This window comes from Geotrypetes seraphini, chromosome 8 (genome assembly GCF_902459505.1).
Source record: "Geotrypetes seraphini chromosome 8, aGeoSer1.1, whole genome shotgun sequence".
Classification (NCBI taxonomy): domain Eukaryota; kingdom Metazoa; phylum Chordata; class Amphibia; order Gymnophiona; family Dermophiidae; genus Geotrypetes; species Geotrypetes seraphini.
In genome coordinates, this window is record NC_047091.1 from 149,878,146 (window position 1) to 149,895,895 (window position 17,750).

General features: G+C 44.7%; 1 protein-coding gene across 2 annotated transcripts in view; it reads right to left on the minus strand.

Moving 5' to 3' along the window:
• Window positions 1-17,750, minus strand: part of AACS (acetoacetyl-CoA synthetase) — a 132,011-nt gene that overhangs the window by 44,213 nt on the left and 70,048 nt on the right. For both annotated transcript variants that reach the window (XM_033953560.1, XM_033953559.1), the window contains exon 9: window positions 11,695-11,779. In XM_033953560.1, the coding sequence (XP_033809451.1) occupies window positions 11,695-11,779 (85 nt within the window). The remainder of the gene's footprint in view (window positions 1-11,694; window positions 11,780-17,750) is intronic.

Below are 17,750 nucleotides of genomic sequence, written 5' to 3' on the forward strand. Positions count from 1 at the left end.
GTCTCCTGCTGCTGCGGGATGTTTTATGAAGTGTTTACTGCCGACGCTGGACTTTTTTTGCCTTTGGCTGCGAACAATGGGTGGACAGGAGAGGCCACTGGGCAGGAGATTGTGGCTGACACCCTGGAGTGCAGGAGAAGGCCTGCAAAAGCAGGAGTGTCCTGCTGAAAGCGGAAAATTTGACATGTGTCATTAAAGCTTCATCAGTGAAAATACCAGGATCCCAAACAAATATAAATTGTATTCAAAAAGCAAGAACTAACTTTAAATACCAAATCCAAAGTGACTATAGGATTGGATACTCAAGCATCAAGAGACACATTCTCATGGAGAAGCTCATGGCTATAGCCTGCCATTTCAACTTACTACTATCACATTCAGAATGGATGTTAACCCTTCCTTCATATTCAGCCTACAGCAGTCAGAATTTTTCTAGACATCAGCTGCCACGGTTTAAAAAAAATGGATACTTAAGAGCCCAAATCTGGATACCGGCCAGTGCTGAATATCCAAATCAGAGCTGGTGCTATCTGGTTAATGGTGATATTTAGCTCTCTTATCAGATAAATCCCCCCTTTTACAAAATTACGCAAGATGGTTTTAGCACTGGCTGGTGCACTGCTCCGATAGTTATAAGAGTTCCTATGACTGCCGGAGCGGTGCAGAGCATTCAGCGCATTGGCTGGTGCTAAAAACCTCTTGTGCGGTTTTGTAAGAGGGAGGTGAAGTTACTACAGCTTTGCTGATCAATCTCATTTGCCCACAGATTCTAGAAAATCTCGTGCCTAAATTTCCAACTAGCTCACAAATTTGGTCATAAAAAAGTCAATTGATTTAAGCACCTATAGCAGCCTTTAAATGGTGTTAATGGGCCCTCCTTGGAGCAGGGGCAAAAGAGGATATCCACAACCCCCCCTCCCTTATACATTGGAATGGCCTTACAGAAAAGACCAGAACTGAACCTTGCCACATCATCTTCCGAAGAAAACTGAAAATCCATCTGTTCGATACTTAATCTCCTTTACCCCCCCCTCTTCTCTCCCTTTCCCTTCCTCCTCTCTTCCCTCTTTTTCTCTCCCCTTTCTCTCCCCTCTCTTTACAGTCGCCTTGAGCCTGTATAGGTATGAGCGACGCACAAATAGAAGATTAGATTAGATTATACTTACACACCCACTCTCTCTTAGCCTCTGTTGCTATTGTCCTGTGCCCAGAGGCATCTCTCTTCTCTGCTCCCCACTCCCCCCTGCATGGTTTGGCATCACCCCCACCTCTCAATCCCCCGTCTACTTTAAAATTTGTCTCGCTCCTCCTTTAGATGTCATCAGCTGCAGAGATCGACATACACTGCTTGTGGCCTGCTCCAGAGCCTTCCCTCCGACGCCCAACGTCTGACTTTCATAGGGGAGAAATTGGTCAGGGGGATGGCTCCAGAACAAGCCTTAAGCAGCGTATGTCAATCTCTGCTGCTGCTGGTGACATCTAAAGGAGAGAGACAATTTTTAAGATAGACAGGGGATTGAGTAGGGGGAGAAGGTGCCAAACAGGGCCCTGAAAATGCTAGCTGGCCTTGCCCTTCCAACTACTTTTCATCTACTGAAGATTCAGCTACCTTCTTCCTAAGGAAACTCTCCCCTTCTCCCTCCACTTCAGCTCATAGAAACATAGAAACTGACGGCAGAAAAGGGCCAAGGCCCATCTAGTCTGCCCATACCAATGTCCCACCCCCTAACTCCCTCCCCGAAGAGATCCCACGTGCCAATCCCATTTTTTCTTAAAATCTGACACGCTGCTGGCCTCAATCACCTCCAGTGGAAGACTATTCCAACGATCAACCACTCTTTCGGTGAAGAAATATTTTTTGGTGTCACCATGAAATTTTCCACCCCTGAGTTTCAACGGATGCCCTCTTGTTGCCATGGGACCTTTTAGAAAAAATATATTTTCCTCCACCTGGATACGGCCCGTGACATATTTGAATGTCTCGATCATGTCCCCCCTCTCTCTGCGCTCCTCGAGTGAATATAGATGCAACTTATCCAGCCGTTCCCCATACGGGAGATCCTTGAGTCCTGAGACCATCCGGGTGGCCATTCTCTGAACCGACTCAACTCTTCGCACATCTTTGTGGTAATGTGGCCTCCAGAATTGTACACAGTATTCCAGATGGGGTCTCACCATGGATCTGTACAAAGGCATTATGACCTCGGGTTTACAGCTGACGAAGCTCTGACGGATACAACCCATGATTTGTCTAGCTTTGGATGAAGCTTTCTCCACTTGATTGGCAGAAAGCTTCATCCAAAGCTAGACAGCTCTTTCTTTCTTCTTCAAACCCCACCATCCTAGGCTTTTCTCCCAGATCTCCTAGGCTCCATCCTCATTGCTACTACTTATCATTTATATAGCGCTGAAAGGCATACACAGCATTCTACATTTTGACATTTATAGACAGTCCCTGCTCAGAAGAGCTTACAATCGAACTTGGACATACAGACATGACCTATAGGGTTTGGGGATGCAGAACCCAAGGTGAGAGGAGTTAGGAGTCGAAAGCACTCTCGAAGAGCTGGGCTTTTAACTGGGCCTTGAACACTGTCCACCGATACAGCAGCCTTCCTTCTAGTCTACACAGGCCATAGCTGCTTCTTCTGGCCCCATGGTCAACCCTGCTGCACCCTTCCTCCAGCTGCATGAATCTCCCTCTTCTTCCAGTTATCTGTATAACCAACCCTGCTGCCTCCCTCATCTTTCAGCTGTTCACTGCCAATTCTGCATGATAAATGTAGACTTCTACCATCATTTCTGCGTCCTCCAGACTGTTACTTGGCTCCCTGGGACCACTCTGTATCACTCCTAAATCTTAAGTCCCTCACTGCGGAGCTTAGAACAAGAATGCCCAGAAGGCAAGCATACAGTTAAATAAATGCTTTATTTCCAACAAGAAATAGAAGTCAAACTGTATCAACTCCAGCCCTCTCTCTGCATGCAATATGCCTACCTCACAAGCAATCTGAGCTAATTCATCAGCATTCAGACTGCACACAGCCGAAAAGTATTTGAAAAGAAATGCAATATTTCACAGTATCTACTTACAATATGACCCTTCATGACATTCATTTGAGTCTTCTCATGTACCATCAAGACTTCTTATTCATTCCCAAACTCAGTTCATAACATAGCATGAAGTAAAGTGATTTGACTCCTACACTTACTTCCTCAATTCCAATTTGAGTTTCTTGTAAAATAAGGTGTTCAAACTAAATACCCAGGTTCTAAATGAATCCTTACTTTACCCTTACGTGTCATCAGAACCGAGTGATATAATGAGATAATCTATGTTACACAAAAGGATCAAGCTGCTTATTAGACGGACAAAATTGCTGCTTCATAAATGATCCACATTTACTAAAGGGCATTAAGTCCTTAACTTATACTAACAAGGGTATCGCATGATGGAGTAATATACTTGTTAATGTTCACATTAGAGAATTTTTCTGGGAGGAGTGGCAAGGACGTAAAAACATTATCCTGCTAGTCATAGGAGTCGGAACAGGAGAGGCCACAGGGGCTATGGCCTCCCCCCAAATTCTCGATCGCTCTGGTTTTGGCCCTCCTGCTCACCCTTCTCTCAGTGTTTGCTTAAATCTTCGGGCAGCCATCGCGTAGCGTCAAATAGCAGGCCTGCCCCGGAGCCCTTCATTCTACTTCCGGGGGCAGGTCTGCTTGTGGACGCTGCACGACAGCTGCTGAAGATTTAAAACTAAAGCGCCAGGAGGAGGTGGGTGGGGGACTTGGGAGCTGTTTAGATGTCGTGCACCAGGGCGGAGCTCCTGGGGCCCCCCTCCCCCAAAACAAAGCAGCATTAGGTGCCTTTATGGAATTTCCCCTTAACTTAATTGGCAAATTCACTTTCCCAGTCAAAGTGACAAGCACAAAAGTCGCCTGTTTGTCGTCTTCAGGGGTTCCAGCAGCGATCCCCAGTCTGTCCTACCTATGTTGGCTATTCTGACAAAATGGCTGCTAGGACCTCCCATAGCAGTCTCACAAGACTTCTCCTGGAAGACCAGAAGGGGGGGGGGGGGCTAAGTATGGTTCCAGGAGAGGGGGGCTCAAATAGGGTTCCTCAGTTCATCAAAAATATATATTTTAGGGGTTCCCTCACAAATATTTTGGGAATCACCGACATAGGGAAGACAGTAGAATGACAACTTTTGCCCAGTCCACCTTTTTATTGGATTGTTAGTTTGACCGCTACTTTATCACAGGGAAGTCATATAAAACAACAACCTTATGCAACAACTCGTTAAGTTTGCAGATGATACAAAACTATGTCGGGCGGTTGGCTCTCAAAGGGACTGCGAGGACCTCCAGAAAGATTTGAACCAGCTGGAAACGTGGGTGACAAAGTGGCAGATGAACTTTAACATAAACAAATGCAAGGTGATGCATCTGGAAAGGAAAAACAAAGAACACGAGTATATAAGATGTTGGGGGTGTTATTAGCAAAATGCGAACAAGAAAGGGATTTGGGGGTACTGATTGACAATACCCTAAAGCCATCGGTACAATGTGTGGCGGCGGCGAAGAAAGCAAACAGGATGTTAGGCATAATTAAGAAGGGGATCACGAGTAGATCGGAAGATGTCATAATGCCACTTTATAGAACAATGGTCAGACCACACTTAGAATATTGTGTCCAACACTGGTCTCCATACCTCAAGAGGGATATAACTCTGTTGGAGAAAGTGCAGAGGCGAGCCACGAAACTTGTCAAAGGAATGGAGCATTTGAGCTACAAAGAACGACTCAGGAAACTGGGATTGTTTACCCTCAAGAAGAGAAGACTGAAAGGGGATTTGATAGAGACTTTTAAAATATTAAAAGGATTTGATATAATAGACCAAGAAGCAGCATTGCTAACATTCTCTGATGTGACACGGACAAGAGGACATAGCCTGAAACTCAGCGGCAGCAGGTTCAGGACAAATGTCAGGAAGTTCTGTTTCACACAGCGAGTGGTGGGTGCTTGGAATGCACTCCCGGAGGAGGTTGTGGTGGAGACTACTGTACTGGGATTCAAGCGCAGGTTGGATGCACACCTTCTTGCATATCATATTGAGGGATACGGTAAAGTCGGGTCTCCAGAAAGGAATACCTAAATGGGCCGCCGCGTGTGCGGAGCACCGGACTAGATGGACCTTGGTCTGATCCGGTGAAGGCATTTCTTATGTTATGTTCTAATGCCTTCTCCTTGAATCTGAGACCTGGGCTGCCTACATCAGGTACTAAGAGCATATGTTCTTCTGTTCAACGCACATTGGCTACCCGTTGAACATAGAATTAGCTACAGAATCTTACTCTTAACTTTTACAACTCGCTCAAACAATCAACCAGAGTTCATTGATAGACTCCTAATTCCTTATAGTCCCACTAAATCGCTTCGTTCTACGTCACAGAATCTCCTTGTCGTACCATGTTCTGTAGAGATTAACTCTTATTTCCATGGTATCTGGAGTTGTGAGGGGATTCAGGCCTTTTGGAAGGCGCTGGCTTCCTTCTTACAGGACCTAGTGCAGGTTCCTGTACCTGTCTCAGTGCTTTCTATTTTGTTTGCCCAGTTTTCTTTAGTCTCTGTGTATACTTCTTCAGAAAAACTATTTCTTAGTAAATGTTTTATCTTGGGGAAGAAATGTATCTTATGTTGCTGGCTCTCTTCTGAACCCCCCTCCTTTTGGCATTGGAGGAATTGCCTTCATGAACTTATGGGCTGGGAGGCCCGTTTGGCCTGTTCTTCTCGTCGCCGGAGCAGAGACTTTGTCAACACTTGGACTCCATACTTGAACATTTTGTCCCCTGAGAGTTGTAGCTGTATCCTGAATAGACTCCACCTCTAATTAAGTTTACCTGTTTGATATTGGTCTTTCCCTGTTTGGGAGTTGTACCGTTTCTCTTGGTGGGGGTGGGAGGGGAAGGGGGTATGTGGGATTCTTTCTGTGGGGTTGGGGTGTTGCTTCTGATCGTGAAGGACATCAGAGTCCAGTCCTCCGCGGTTGTTGGTTGATATTGTAAACCATGTTTTCTACTATTGTTGTACCTGCTGTTGTCACCGCTTAATAAAAACAGATTTAAATATAAAATTAATCAACACGCTGAGATCCAACAATTTCGCTGTCACTGCACCTTCTCTCTGGAATTCGCTGCCTAATCATTTTCGAATCGAATCCGTGCTAAAGCAATTTAAAGCAAAATTAAAAACATTCTTGTTCCAAGATGCTTTTGGATAACAACTGTCCTTTTAAGGACTAAAACAAGTTTTATAGCTTTTTACCCTTACCTATTGTTTTTCCCCTAATTGTGCTCTTTTTCTCACAGATTGTAGTTCTCGCCCTTCTTACCTAATTGTGTGTAGTTATATGTTTATATGTGTTTACTATCGTAACCTGATTATGTTTAGTAATATAACTTTAACTTGCACACCGCTTAGAAATTTGATTAAGCGATATAAAAATTTTTAAATAAACTTGAAACCTGTTGAGTGGATGATTTCTGCTTCTTAAGCTATACTACTTTAGAAGACATTAATATGCCTGTTGGAAACAAATAAACCATTTTCTTTAATCGTGTGACCAAGAAGTCACAAGAGGACTATGAGCATATAACACAGTTGACAAAACAAACTCCCTTTATGGTAGAATCTAATACAGTAAAATAGCTTCTTACCAATTTTTGTACTGACTCACGAATCGCCACCAGAGACCAATTTAAGACTTCATAAAAGCATTATATACAGAGGTCTAAAAAGGCACTGACAGCTTTAATGCTACAGTTTTACATTCATTAAAAAAAGAATCTATGAAGAAAAATGCTGATTTGGGCATTTTATTTTAACGAACATCATGTTTCACTTTTAACAACCCAGAGCCTACAAAAACACCAGAAGGGTATTAGTACACAAATAGCAATGTGCTTTTGTGAAAAACAAAATCTTGCTGCTTTTTTTTTTTTTTTTGCTTCATTAAAGACTGCCCCACACCCATTTTTCACCCTCACTGCTAAAATCCAAGAATTACCTCATTTGGTCCATGGAAAAGTTAGAGAGGGAGGCCCCGAGGAAGTGGGACATTTTTTACAGCTTTAAAATCATAGTTTTAATTGGCAGGGGGTTGGGGAAGAGGAGTCCGTTTACCAGATTTTAGTGCCCACTGTTAGCAAATCATACTAACCAAAAGAAAAAAACAAAAATTAGGAGACTGAAGAAAACCAGAAATTAAATGGAAAAAAACAAATGGGGAAAGCATGCAGAGTATGGTTCATGGAATTCTTGTAAGAACATAAGAACATCAGTGTTCCCTCTAAGCGGGCGGGTGTTGTGAGCAAACTTTTTTCACTGTGAGCTAAAAATATCGGGCGCCAGCAAGTTATGGGCCAAATAAATATGTTGTCAAAGTTGCTGATACATGAGGACGAGGTATTCAAAGGAATTTTAGGCCTACACGCTAAATTAAATAACGTTAAATAATATTTTTAAGAACACAAAACAACGCATTAATTCTTGAAAAGAACTTGCTTCATGCATGTATAGATAAACAATGGCGCTCGTGCGGCCTCAGTTTTGTAGCACCCCCACCCCGACGTCCGATTCCTCCCCCAGCCTCCCCTTACCTTTGCGACGCGTGTAATATAAAGCTGTTTGAGGATGCGGTTAAAATGAACAATTTCTCTTACACAAGGAGGTTTCCAGATCTCACCCAATGACTATATCCCCAAACTCTCAACATGCTTCATTTCTTGCAGCTGGCTCCTTTGTTTTAACACTAACAAGTCCCGCCCTCCCATGTTTGGTCCTTCTCTCTCTCTGTTTTCATCTGATTTTTACGAAGTCAATATTTAAACACTGCAGTTGGCGTTTGTTGTACACATCAGCCGTGACATTTCATTTAATCACAGATTAAATAGTGCTGCAATTTGGGAAGCAAACAGCACTGAATATTCATGCAGAGTGGACTGTACTATTTCTATCTGGAAATGTTACTGGCTAACGGTAGGGCAGATTTTGTTTTTGCAGTCCTAAGTTTATCTGGGATATTTATCCAGATAGTGGGACCTCGCGGCCCACCTCCAAACCCTTACCTCCAGCGGACACCGGCACCGGTTGAGATGAGCAGGAGGCTGGCGGCAGAGAGCAGTAGCAGCCGGAACAGGAAGTACTCCTTCAGGGTCGGGTCGCGAATGTTTAAGGACCGTAGGGTGGAGCTGGGGGGGGGGGGGCGGGGGAGTAAAGGGCACCTCCATGCTATTGGCCTCAGTTGGCAGAAGGGCCGTGGGGCTGCTCTCCGAGTCCTTCAGCTGCAGCATGCTGGCTGCGATTCCGAGCTCCCCTCCCACCACACTGCAACTGTTTACAACCACCTCTTCCGGCCTCTCTCCCATTGGCCCACGTCACGGACATTGCTCGGTGTGTCGGGCTGGCTTCTCCGCACAACGCGTTAGCCGGACGTTGGAGAGAAGCACTGGAGCTTCCCCCGCTGCCAAATTGGAATGCTTCTCCTGACGTCGCCCCGGTAATTTTGCGCGCTAGGTTTGAATGTTGGCAGCGTGGTGGTGTGTGCGCTGTGACGAGAAACTTGTGCGCTGCGATGTATTATTTTGTGCGCCAGCGCACGTCAGCGCAGCTTAGCGGGAACACTGAAACCATACTGGGTCAGACCAATAGTCCATCTAGCCCCGGATCCTGTTTCCAACAGCGGCCAATCCAGGTCATAAGTATCTGGCAGAACCCAAGTTTATTAAAAATTTGTTATCCCACCTTATCAAAATTCAAAGCAGTTTTACATCAGGTTTAAGTAAAACCCAAAGATTATCAAGATTCCAGAATCCCAAAGAGTAGCAACATTCTATGCTTCCAATCCCAGAGCAAACAGTAGCTTCCTCCATGTTTGTCTCAATAGCAGACTATGGAACTTGTCCAAACTAGAGGATGACACGGGGACAAATTTGTCCCTGTCCCCACAGGAACTCAATTTCCCCTCCCATCCCCATGAGTTTTGTCACTGTCCCTGTCTTCGCCCCATTCCTGTAAGTTCTGCCTTAATTGCACAAGCCTCGAACACATGATTTTAAAGTGTTTGAGGCTTGTGCAGACGAGGACAGAGCTTAGGCATTGGTGGAATGAGGCATTATGACATCACAATCTGAACTCTGGAATGTTGCTACTTATGATTTTAAAGGGTTTGAGGTTTGTGTAGATGAGGACAGAGCTTAGGCATTGGTGGAATGAGGCATTATGACATCACAATCTGAGCTCTAGAATGTTGCTACTTATGATTTTAAAGGGTTTGAGGCTTGTGCGGATAAGGACAGAGCTTAGGCACTGGTGGAATGAGGCATTATGACATCACAATCTGAGCTCTAGAATGTTGCTACTTATGATTTTAAAGGGTTTGAGGCTTGTGCGGATAAGGACAGAGCTTAGGCACTGGTGGAATAAGGCATTATGACATCACAATCTGAGCTCTAGAATGTTGCTACTTATGATTTTAAAGGGTTTGAGGCTTGTGCGGATAAGGACAGAGCTTAGGCACTGGTGGAATGAGGCATTATGACATCACAATCTGAGCTCTAGAATGTTGCTACTTATGATTTTAAAGGGTTTGAGGCTTGTGCAGATGAGGACGGAGCTTGCAGGAATAGAGCAGGAAAAGAACTCGCCAGGACAGGACAAAATTTGTCCTCGTGTCATTCTCTAGTCCAAACCGCTTTTTTTTAAAATCCAACTACGCTAACCCCTGTTGGAGAATCCTCTGGCAATGAGTTAGAGCTTAACTATTCATTGAGTGAAAAAAATATTTCTTCCCATATGTTTTAAAGGTATTTCCATGAAACTTCATAGAGTGTCCCCTAGTCTTTAATGATTTTATAGACCTCAATTATATTTTCCCCCCCAAGCTGAAGAGCCCTAATTTATTTATTTAATTAATTAATTTCCCATCCCTTTGGGCTCCTTTTACTAAGCTGCGCTAGCGGTTTTAGCATGCGTGCTAGACGCTAATGCCGCCATTGAGCTGGCGTTAGTTCTTGGCACGTAGCGCAGGGGGGGGGGGGCAGCACATGCTAAAAATACTACCGCAGCTAAGTAAAAGGAGTCACTTGTCTCCAAAGAGCTCAGAACGGGTTACAGGTTAAACAGATATAGTATTCAGTTAACAGGTTACAATTTGTACTGGATTTGCCATAATTTCATACAAGTTTACAATACAAGTTTTTATCCCAACTTGACACATACTAGGGGTCTAATACTAATATGCATAATATACAGTTTACCGGTTACAATTTACCCTTGTTATCCTTACAGTGCAAGTTTTCCAGTATAAGTTTTGTCCTAATCTCTTTAGCCTTTCCTTATTAGAGAGGAGTTCCATTCCCTTTATCATTTTGGTCATTCTTTGAGCCTTTCTAACCCTTAAGCATGTGTGTGTTTTGGGGCAGTAATAGGATAGTTTCTATGAATGGGGGCAGTTTGCAAGATGGTGGAGAAGCTGTAGGACTAGTTTTGGGGAAGGGGTAGCTTGCAGAATCACGAGGCAGTTGAAGGTGTGGTTTTGGGGGTTGAAGCAGTTTGTGGGGTGGAGTGGGGTTTATAGGAGATGGTGAAGTTTTGAAATGTAAAGGAGGTCCGTGGAAACGGGGAGTTGTTTTTGGATGGTGAGGCAATTGCAGGGGACAGATCTTGGAATGGGGCAATTTGTGATGAGTCGGAAGATTGTGTGAAGTAGGTTTTTGTGGTGAATCAATTTGTGAAGTGGTGGGACTGTTGCAGGGGACAGTTTGCAAGGTGGCAGAGCAGTTGCTGTGGGTAAATTTGTAGAGATGTGTGGCAATTGTGGGAGTAGTTTTGGGATGTGTGGCAGTTTGCAAGGTGGCAGAGTTCTTTTGGGGAAGGCGCACCCTGCAGGGGTTTGTATGAGGGTTAAAAGCAATTTACAGAGTGGTGGAGCAGTTGCAAGGCTAATTTTTGGGGATGTGGGCAGTTGCAGGGGGTTTGGAGAGAACAGGAAGAGGAAAGAAAGAAATCCCTAATGCTATGTTGCAATGTATGTAAGTTTCTATGCTACCAAAACTGGACCGCCCTCTAATAGAAATATGTTGGGCCCAATATATTTTAGAGGGAAGGGACTTAGGGCTAGATTCACTAAAGGATAGTGAGTCAATCGCTGTGGGCCGATTCCTGGCTGATTTTAGAAAAGCGATTGATTCACTATCAAGTTTGCATGAGATTGAGTCGGGACAGACCTTGACAGCAGTGACAGGAGAAGCAGCCTCCTGTCACTGCTGTCAGGGCTTCTACCAGCTTTTTTTAATTTATTTTTTTAATCGGGCAGATATTCTTCATATATTACACACGCAAAATAACTGCTTGATTAAAAAAATAAAATAGCACCCCCAACAAAGTTCCCCGAAACCCCTAAAAAATGCCCCCCAACAAACACAGCCCCGCTAAAGACAAAAAGGCAGGAGGGATGCCAACTCCCAACTGCCATCACAAACCTGGTCTACCTCCCTCCCCGTACCTAGACGTGATTCTGTAAACAGCGCCTAGCAATTGATTGACGATTGTGTGGAGCAGTGTAGTTTATAGAACTAGGCCTTTATGTGTGTCTCCCCATCGCATATCAAAAATAAACACAAAAGAAGAACCTGCCGTTGTGTAGTACATGATAATGTCACTGCTGGTCATATTTCCATGCAGAACATGCTCCTTCAAATGCTGAAGTAAGGTGCCCTGCAAAAGATCAGAAAACGGCAAAGTTTAGCTATGATTTATTTTAAAAATTTCTTACCCGCTTACACCTAAGCGGCTTACAAAGTACATTCATAATATTAGGACATACATATAATAACATAAAAATTGTCCTCAGGCAGTGTAATACCTCCACATACAATAATGTCAACACCTCCATAAAGTATGAATATTCATTCATTTAAACGCCTCTACAAAGTAGTTTCCAATATTTTCTTGAACTTTTGTAAATCCGGTAGTGCTCTCAATGGGCCTGTCAATTTGATCCATAATGACACCCTTGCAATTGAGATTGCAGATACCGTTGTGCTTTTGTAGTGTAGTCGTGAAAACTCATTTAGTGATCATCGTATTGCCCCTTCCGATCTTAAGAGATCTAGAAGGCAGATAGAGCGTCATTACTTGTGCTTAAATACCAACACAAGAATTTTGAAAAGAACTCAAAATTTGACAGGCAACCAAAGGAGTTTTTGTAACCATGGGGCAACATGCTCAAATTTCTTTCCACCACATATCAAACGTAATGCAGTATTTTGAATCATCTGCAAGGCCTTACATTGTGAGATTGCAATCCCTAAGTAGAGTGCATTACAATAATCTAACTTTGCAATGATTACGATCTGCACCACCATTCAAAAGTCATACCCTGTAAGCATTGATTTGAGTCTACTCAGTAATCGCATGATCTGCATGAACAGTGGTGGGATTCACAGCAAGACCTCCTGGATGCATGGCTCCACACTAGAAGTGACGCTGTGGTTTTGCACGTCATTAACTTTATGGGTGGGACAGAATTTTAATTAAATATTTAGTGCCTTGGGTAGATAAATGTATTTCTGCACCCTATCCCCTTCCTGATTCCCGTTGCCTTCTCCTTTCCCTCCACTTTTCGGTTTGCTCTTCCTCTCCCTCAACAACCCAAAAGGAAGACCAGCGCCCTTCCCTCGGAGCTTTTCATCCGTTACTGGCACATGTTTTCATGCCCATCATTTTTCTGCCCCCACTTGCGCCCCGAGTGGCAGCCCCTTCACCTGCCTGCAGTCATTGCAGCGAGATGGGCTCCCTAAAGCACAAGAAAACCAACCAAATACACAGACAAGACACGAAGGGTGAAAGTTCAGATAGTTTCACTTTTCATTTTAAAACTATCCCCCCCCCCTTCCTTTTTACTAAACCGCGATAGCGGTTATTAGCGCAGGGAGCCGCACTGAATGTTCTGCGCTGTTCCTGACACTCATAGGAACTCTATGAGTGTTGGGAGCAGCGCAGCTCCCTGCGCTAATAACCGCTATCGCGGTTTAGTAAAAGGAGAGGTATATGTATCTGAAAAGGATAATGTGCCCAAAACACACCAGATCTCTCTGCATCTTGCCAATGACCCCAAGCACTTGCAGCATTATACAGTCAAACCTCGGTTTGCGAGTAACGCGTTTTGCAAGATGAGCAAAACACTCGAGCAAACTTTAACTCGCAAACCGAGCATTGACTCGATCAGCGAGCTAACTGGCCTGCCGGAGAGGGAAGTGTGTGTCTGGGGGCCGGCTCTGCAGGTCTCCTTCCGCTTCCGAGAGGCGTGCACATGAAGAGGATAGAGAGAAAAGGCTTGATAATTACAAAAGCTTCTCCCAACTCTCTCAAGAAACTCCTAATCAAACTTGACTTTTCCCAGCCGAGGACGTTCCCCATGACTGTACTCCTGCTGTGGCTTTTCCTCTACGGTGTCGTGCTCTGAGAGTGCACGTCGGGCGCTCGCTCTCGTTCGGGTGCGAGCGGGGGGGTGGGGAATATGCCACACCTCCTCCTCCAAGTTGTCCGCTGCCGAATAAGAAGCCATAGCAGGAGGGGAGGGGGTGAAGCCACAGCAGACCCAGCTCGGGATGGCCACGGATTGCAGATGCGAAAATGTGCTGCTGGAGAACGGCTCAGTGCTGCCTGCCCCCGAGCCCCGCCTCCCCCTCCGCCGCCCACCGCCCCTGCTTGACTACAATGGCCGCGTGCTGCGGCGTCTGCTCCTGCTCACCTGGATGCCGGCGCTCATCGGCTTAACCCAGTTTGGACAATTTCTTGTTTGACTTGCCGGGGAGACAGCGGCAGTTACCTTCGGCACCCGTGAGGGAGGCGAGAAAGAAAAAGGGAGGGATGGGGAAAGTGAAGAGCAAAAGTTGACTGGGAAATAAGAAAAGGGTAATGGAAAGAAAGGGGAGAAGAGGGAGAAATGCTGAAACAGAGAGTGGGAGAAGTATTGGACCACAAGAAGACATAGGCCTGTTTTGGGGATCAGGAACGAATCATGCGAGTTTCCCTTACTTTCTATGGGGAAACTCGCTTTGATATACGAGCACTTTGGTTTACGAGCATGCTTCTGGAACAAATTATGCTCTCAAACCAAGGTTCCACTGTAATGCCAACGGCTAATAACCCCCAGATCCTCCTAAAATTACAATTTATAGAATCAGACAAGACAGGTTAAAGAGAACCAATGATACATGATCTCTGTATTCTGCCAAGCAGACCTGGAGAATAGAGAACTGCACTGGAACTGGGCTGACGAGAATAACCACGGAATCCATGAAGATCCCCCTTGGGATGTAGTGGGGATCCCGTGGGAGCGGAAGCACCTCTTGTAGGGCTCCCACGGTGTGTATCTGTCTCCTGGTGGCTTCCTCCTCCCTTCCTTCCAGGCATCTACACATGTTTCTTCACAAAGCTGTGGGCAATGGTTCTAAAATGCTGCCCACGGCTGACCCGGAAGCCTTCCCTCTTGATGCCGACAGGCAGGTGGGGACAGAAGAAGAGTACTTGCAGGGACGAAAGGGGACCGATTTGATTCCAGCAGAGACAGATGGGATGGATTCGATTCCAGCAGGGATGGGTGGGGACGGGTTTGATTTCTGTCCCTGCGCAACTCTCTATTGGAAAATTTGATCAAATCTAGAGACGTGTGTTTGTAACAATTTCCCATGATGTGTTTTATGGTTTAACCCTAAACAGGAACAAATCCAATTTTTTTTCCTCCTGTGGTGTCAATAGTGCAAGCTATTTGAGCGAAAAGGTCATTTATAAAACCAATATTTGATCATGAAGGAGTGACAGGTGCAGCTCTGGCCGCCTCACTGGGCAGATTGGATGGACCGTGCAGGTCTTTATCTGTCATAAACTACAGTACTTGGTTGCTATGTGTTACTGTGATCCATACCTTTTTCTTTGCAAACACAGTGGTATTTTGCAATAGTAAGTACTACTGAAAAATACACATTGACAACATTGCCCCAAAATAAAATAAAATATTTTAAAAAACCAAAATGAGAAATCACATAAAATACAGGAAACTAAGACGGAACAAAAATGTTTGCCTGGCACATCCCTAATCAAATCTGAATGTAAAATAAACTTGTCTGAAGGACTTTGTTTCAAACCAGCATTATACTGGCAGCTTCCAGGTCAGTGCAGTCTCAGTGGCAAAGAAGCTACCATGGCTTTCAGTAATAAATTAAATTTTCCTGATTACTAGTACAATTAAAGTTTAACTAGGGCACAGATCGGTATTCAAATTTCACTGATGAAATTCATAGGAGTGACAGTTGCTATTACCTCTCTTTATCTTTCTAATTTTTAAAGCTCTTATAAATTTTCTTCACACTTCTACCTCTAACCCTCTTTTGTAGTTCCTTCCTATTTCTCCTACTGTAAACCGCGTCGAGCTCTACGAACGTGGAGATGATGCGGTATACAAACCTAAGGATTAGATTAGATTAGAATACAAATTTCTGAATTAAATTAATCTACAGAAAATAAAAGGATGAATTTGCAAGAGTAAAAATTCTATGAAAGTGTGTTTTGGTTGCATTAAATAACTGAGGACTTTTCCTCAAAGCTCTTGGGCATTTTTTTTTTTTTAAACTATGCATTGAGACAAAGAACCAAAAGATTTTTCTTCAACTGTAGGCTTATCTAACCTCTAACCATATCTCATATCACCTCCGGCTTAGCTTACCTTCCCCTTCCAAGTTTTATTAAAATTTGATATTCTGCCTATCAAAAAGATGTCTAAGTGGCTTACATAAAATATTAAAATAGCTATAAAATAAGAGAAAATCAAAATTGTGTTAGGACATAACATAAAAGTGTGGGAAAGTGAACATAAGAATTGCTGCTGCTGGGTCAGACCAGTGGTCCATCGTGCCCAGCACTCCGCTCACACAGCGGCCCCCCAGGTCAAAGACCAGTGCTCTAAATAAGTCCAGCCTCACCTGCGTACATTCCAGTTTAGCAGGAACTTGTCCAACTTTGACTTGAATCCCTGGAGGGTGTTTTCCCCTATAACAGACTCTGGAAGAGCGTTACAGTTTTCCACCACTCTCTGAGTGAAGAAGAACTTCCTTACGTTTGTATGGAATCTATCCCCTTTTAACTTTAGAGAGTGCCCTCTCATTCTCCCTACCTTGAAGAGTGTGAACAGTCTGTGTTTATCTGCTAAGTCTATTCCCTTCAGTATTTTGAATGTTTCAATCATGTACCCTCTCAGTCTCCTCTTTTCAAGGGAAAAGAGGCCCAATTTCTCCAATCTCTCACTGGTGGCAACTCCTCCAGCCCCTTAACCATTTTAGTCGCTCTTCTCTGGACCCTATATATAGAAATGTAGGGAAGGAAAAACACGAAAGAGAAAGTCTCTTGTGCTCCGACTGCAAGAACTGAAATGTGCTATGGTGATACAAAATTAAAATAATAAAAAGGAAAAATATTTAAGAATAAGCATCAGCAAACATGAATATTTTAAGGATTTTTGAAAAGATTAAGTCGTCTGAAATCTCAGATGGTTAGGAAGGAAATTCCATAATTTGGGTCCTTGTACGGCGAAAATAGCCCTACAAATAGCATCTTTACTACATGCTAACCGAGTCCCCATAATGTCTCCAGCTCCTCATCCCTTTATTTAGCTAAATTTTATCTAGCTAAGAAAATTTAAGCAATTGCAGAATTGGGGAATATGAGAATTACCTGGACAAGTTTTTTTTTTAACACTAAGGGGCTCATAATTTAAAAAAAAAAGTCTAAAAAGTGGCCTAAATGGGTACTTGGACGATCAAAAAGCCTGATCGTCCAAGTACCCATAATCAAAGTTGGTTTTAGACGTATCTAAAACCAGCTTAGGCCTTTCCCCTGCCTCTAAACGCATAGAGCGAAAAGAGGCATTTTTAGAGGAGGGGAAAGGGTGGGCGGGCCAATCTACACCTAGGCATACAGCAGCTATAACCAAAAGTTTAGGCAGGTTGTCTAGTCAGCACTTATACATTTTGACTTAGACCACGTCAAAACAGGTATAAGTGCTGAAAAAGGTGCCGCTGAGCTGATCGCTGCAGCTCAGCGGCCCCAGCAACCTGCCTACCGCCTACTGCAACTATCGCTGAAGGAAAGGTGGCTCATCTCTCCTGCCATAATGGTGATCGCCCACCCCCCTCCGAACCGCGGCACTTCGGGTGGCCCAGGCGCTTCAGGTCCCACCTGTGGGCGGGATTTGAGCTGCCTGGGCCAATCAGGCCCTAAGGCCAGCCATTCCTGGGATGGCTGGCCTGCTGGATGGACGGGCTTGGCACCCGTCCGGCCGGCCAACAATTTAAGGTACGGGGAGGGGGATCAGGGGTTCGGGGATGGCGTTCATGGGAGGGGGTTGCGTCGAGGGCAGGAGGGCCTGGGATCCCTCCTGCCCATATCTTAGTGGGGGTGGGGGGTAGGGGGTTCATCTGGGCAGGAGGGCTTGGGCTCCCTCCTGCCCGATCGTAATCGGCGGGGTGGGGGGTGCCGCGGGACAAGAGGGCTTGGGCTCCCTCTAGCCCCGATCAAGTCGGAGAAGGTCGGGCTCGCCGGAGCAAGAGGGCTTGGGCTCCCTCTTGCCTCGATCGTAATCAGTGGGGCCAGGAAGGCTTAGACTTTCTCCTAGCCCGATCGTTGGGGG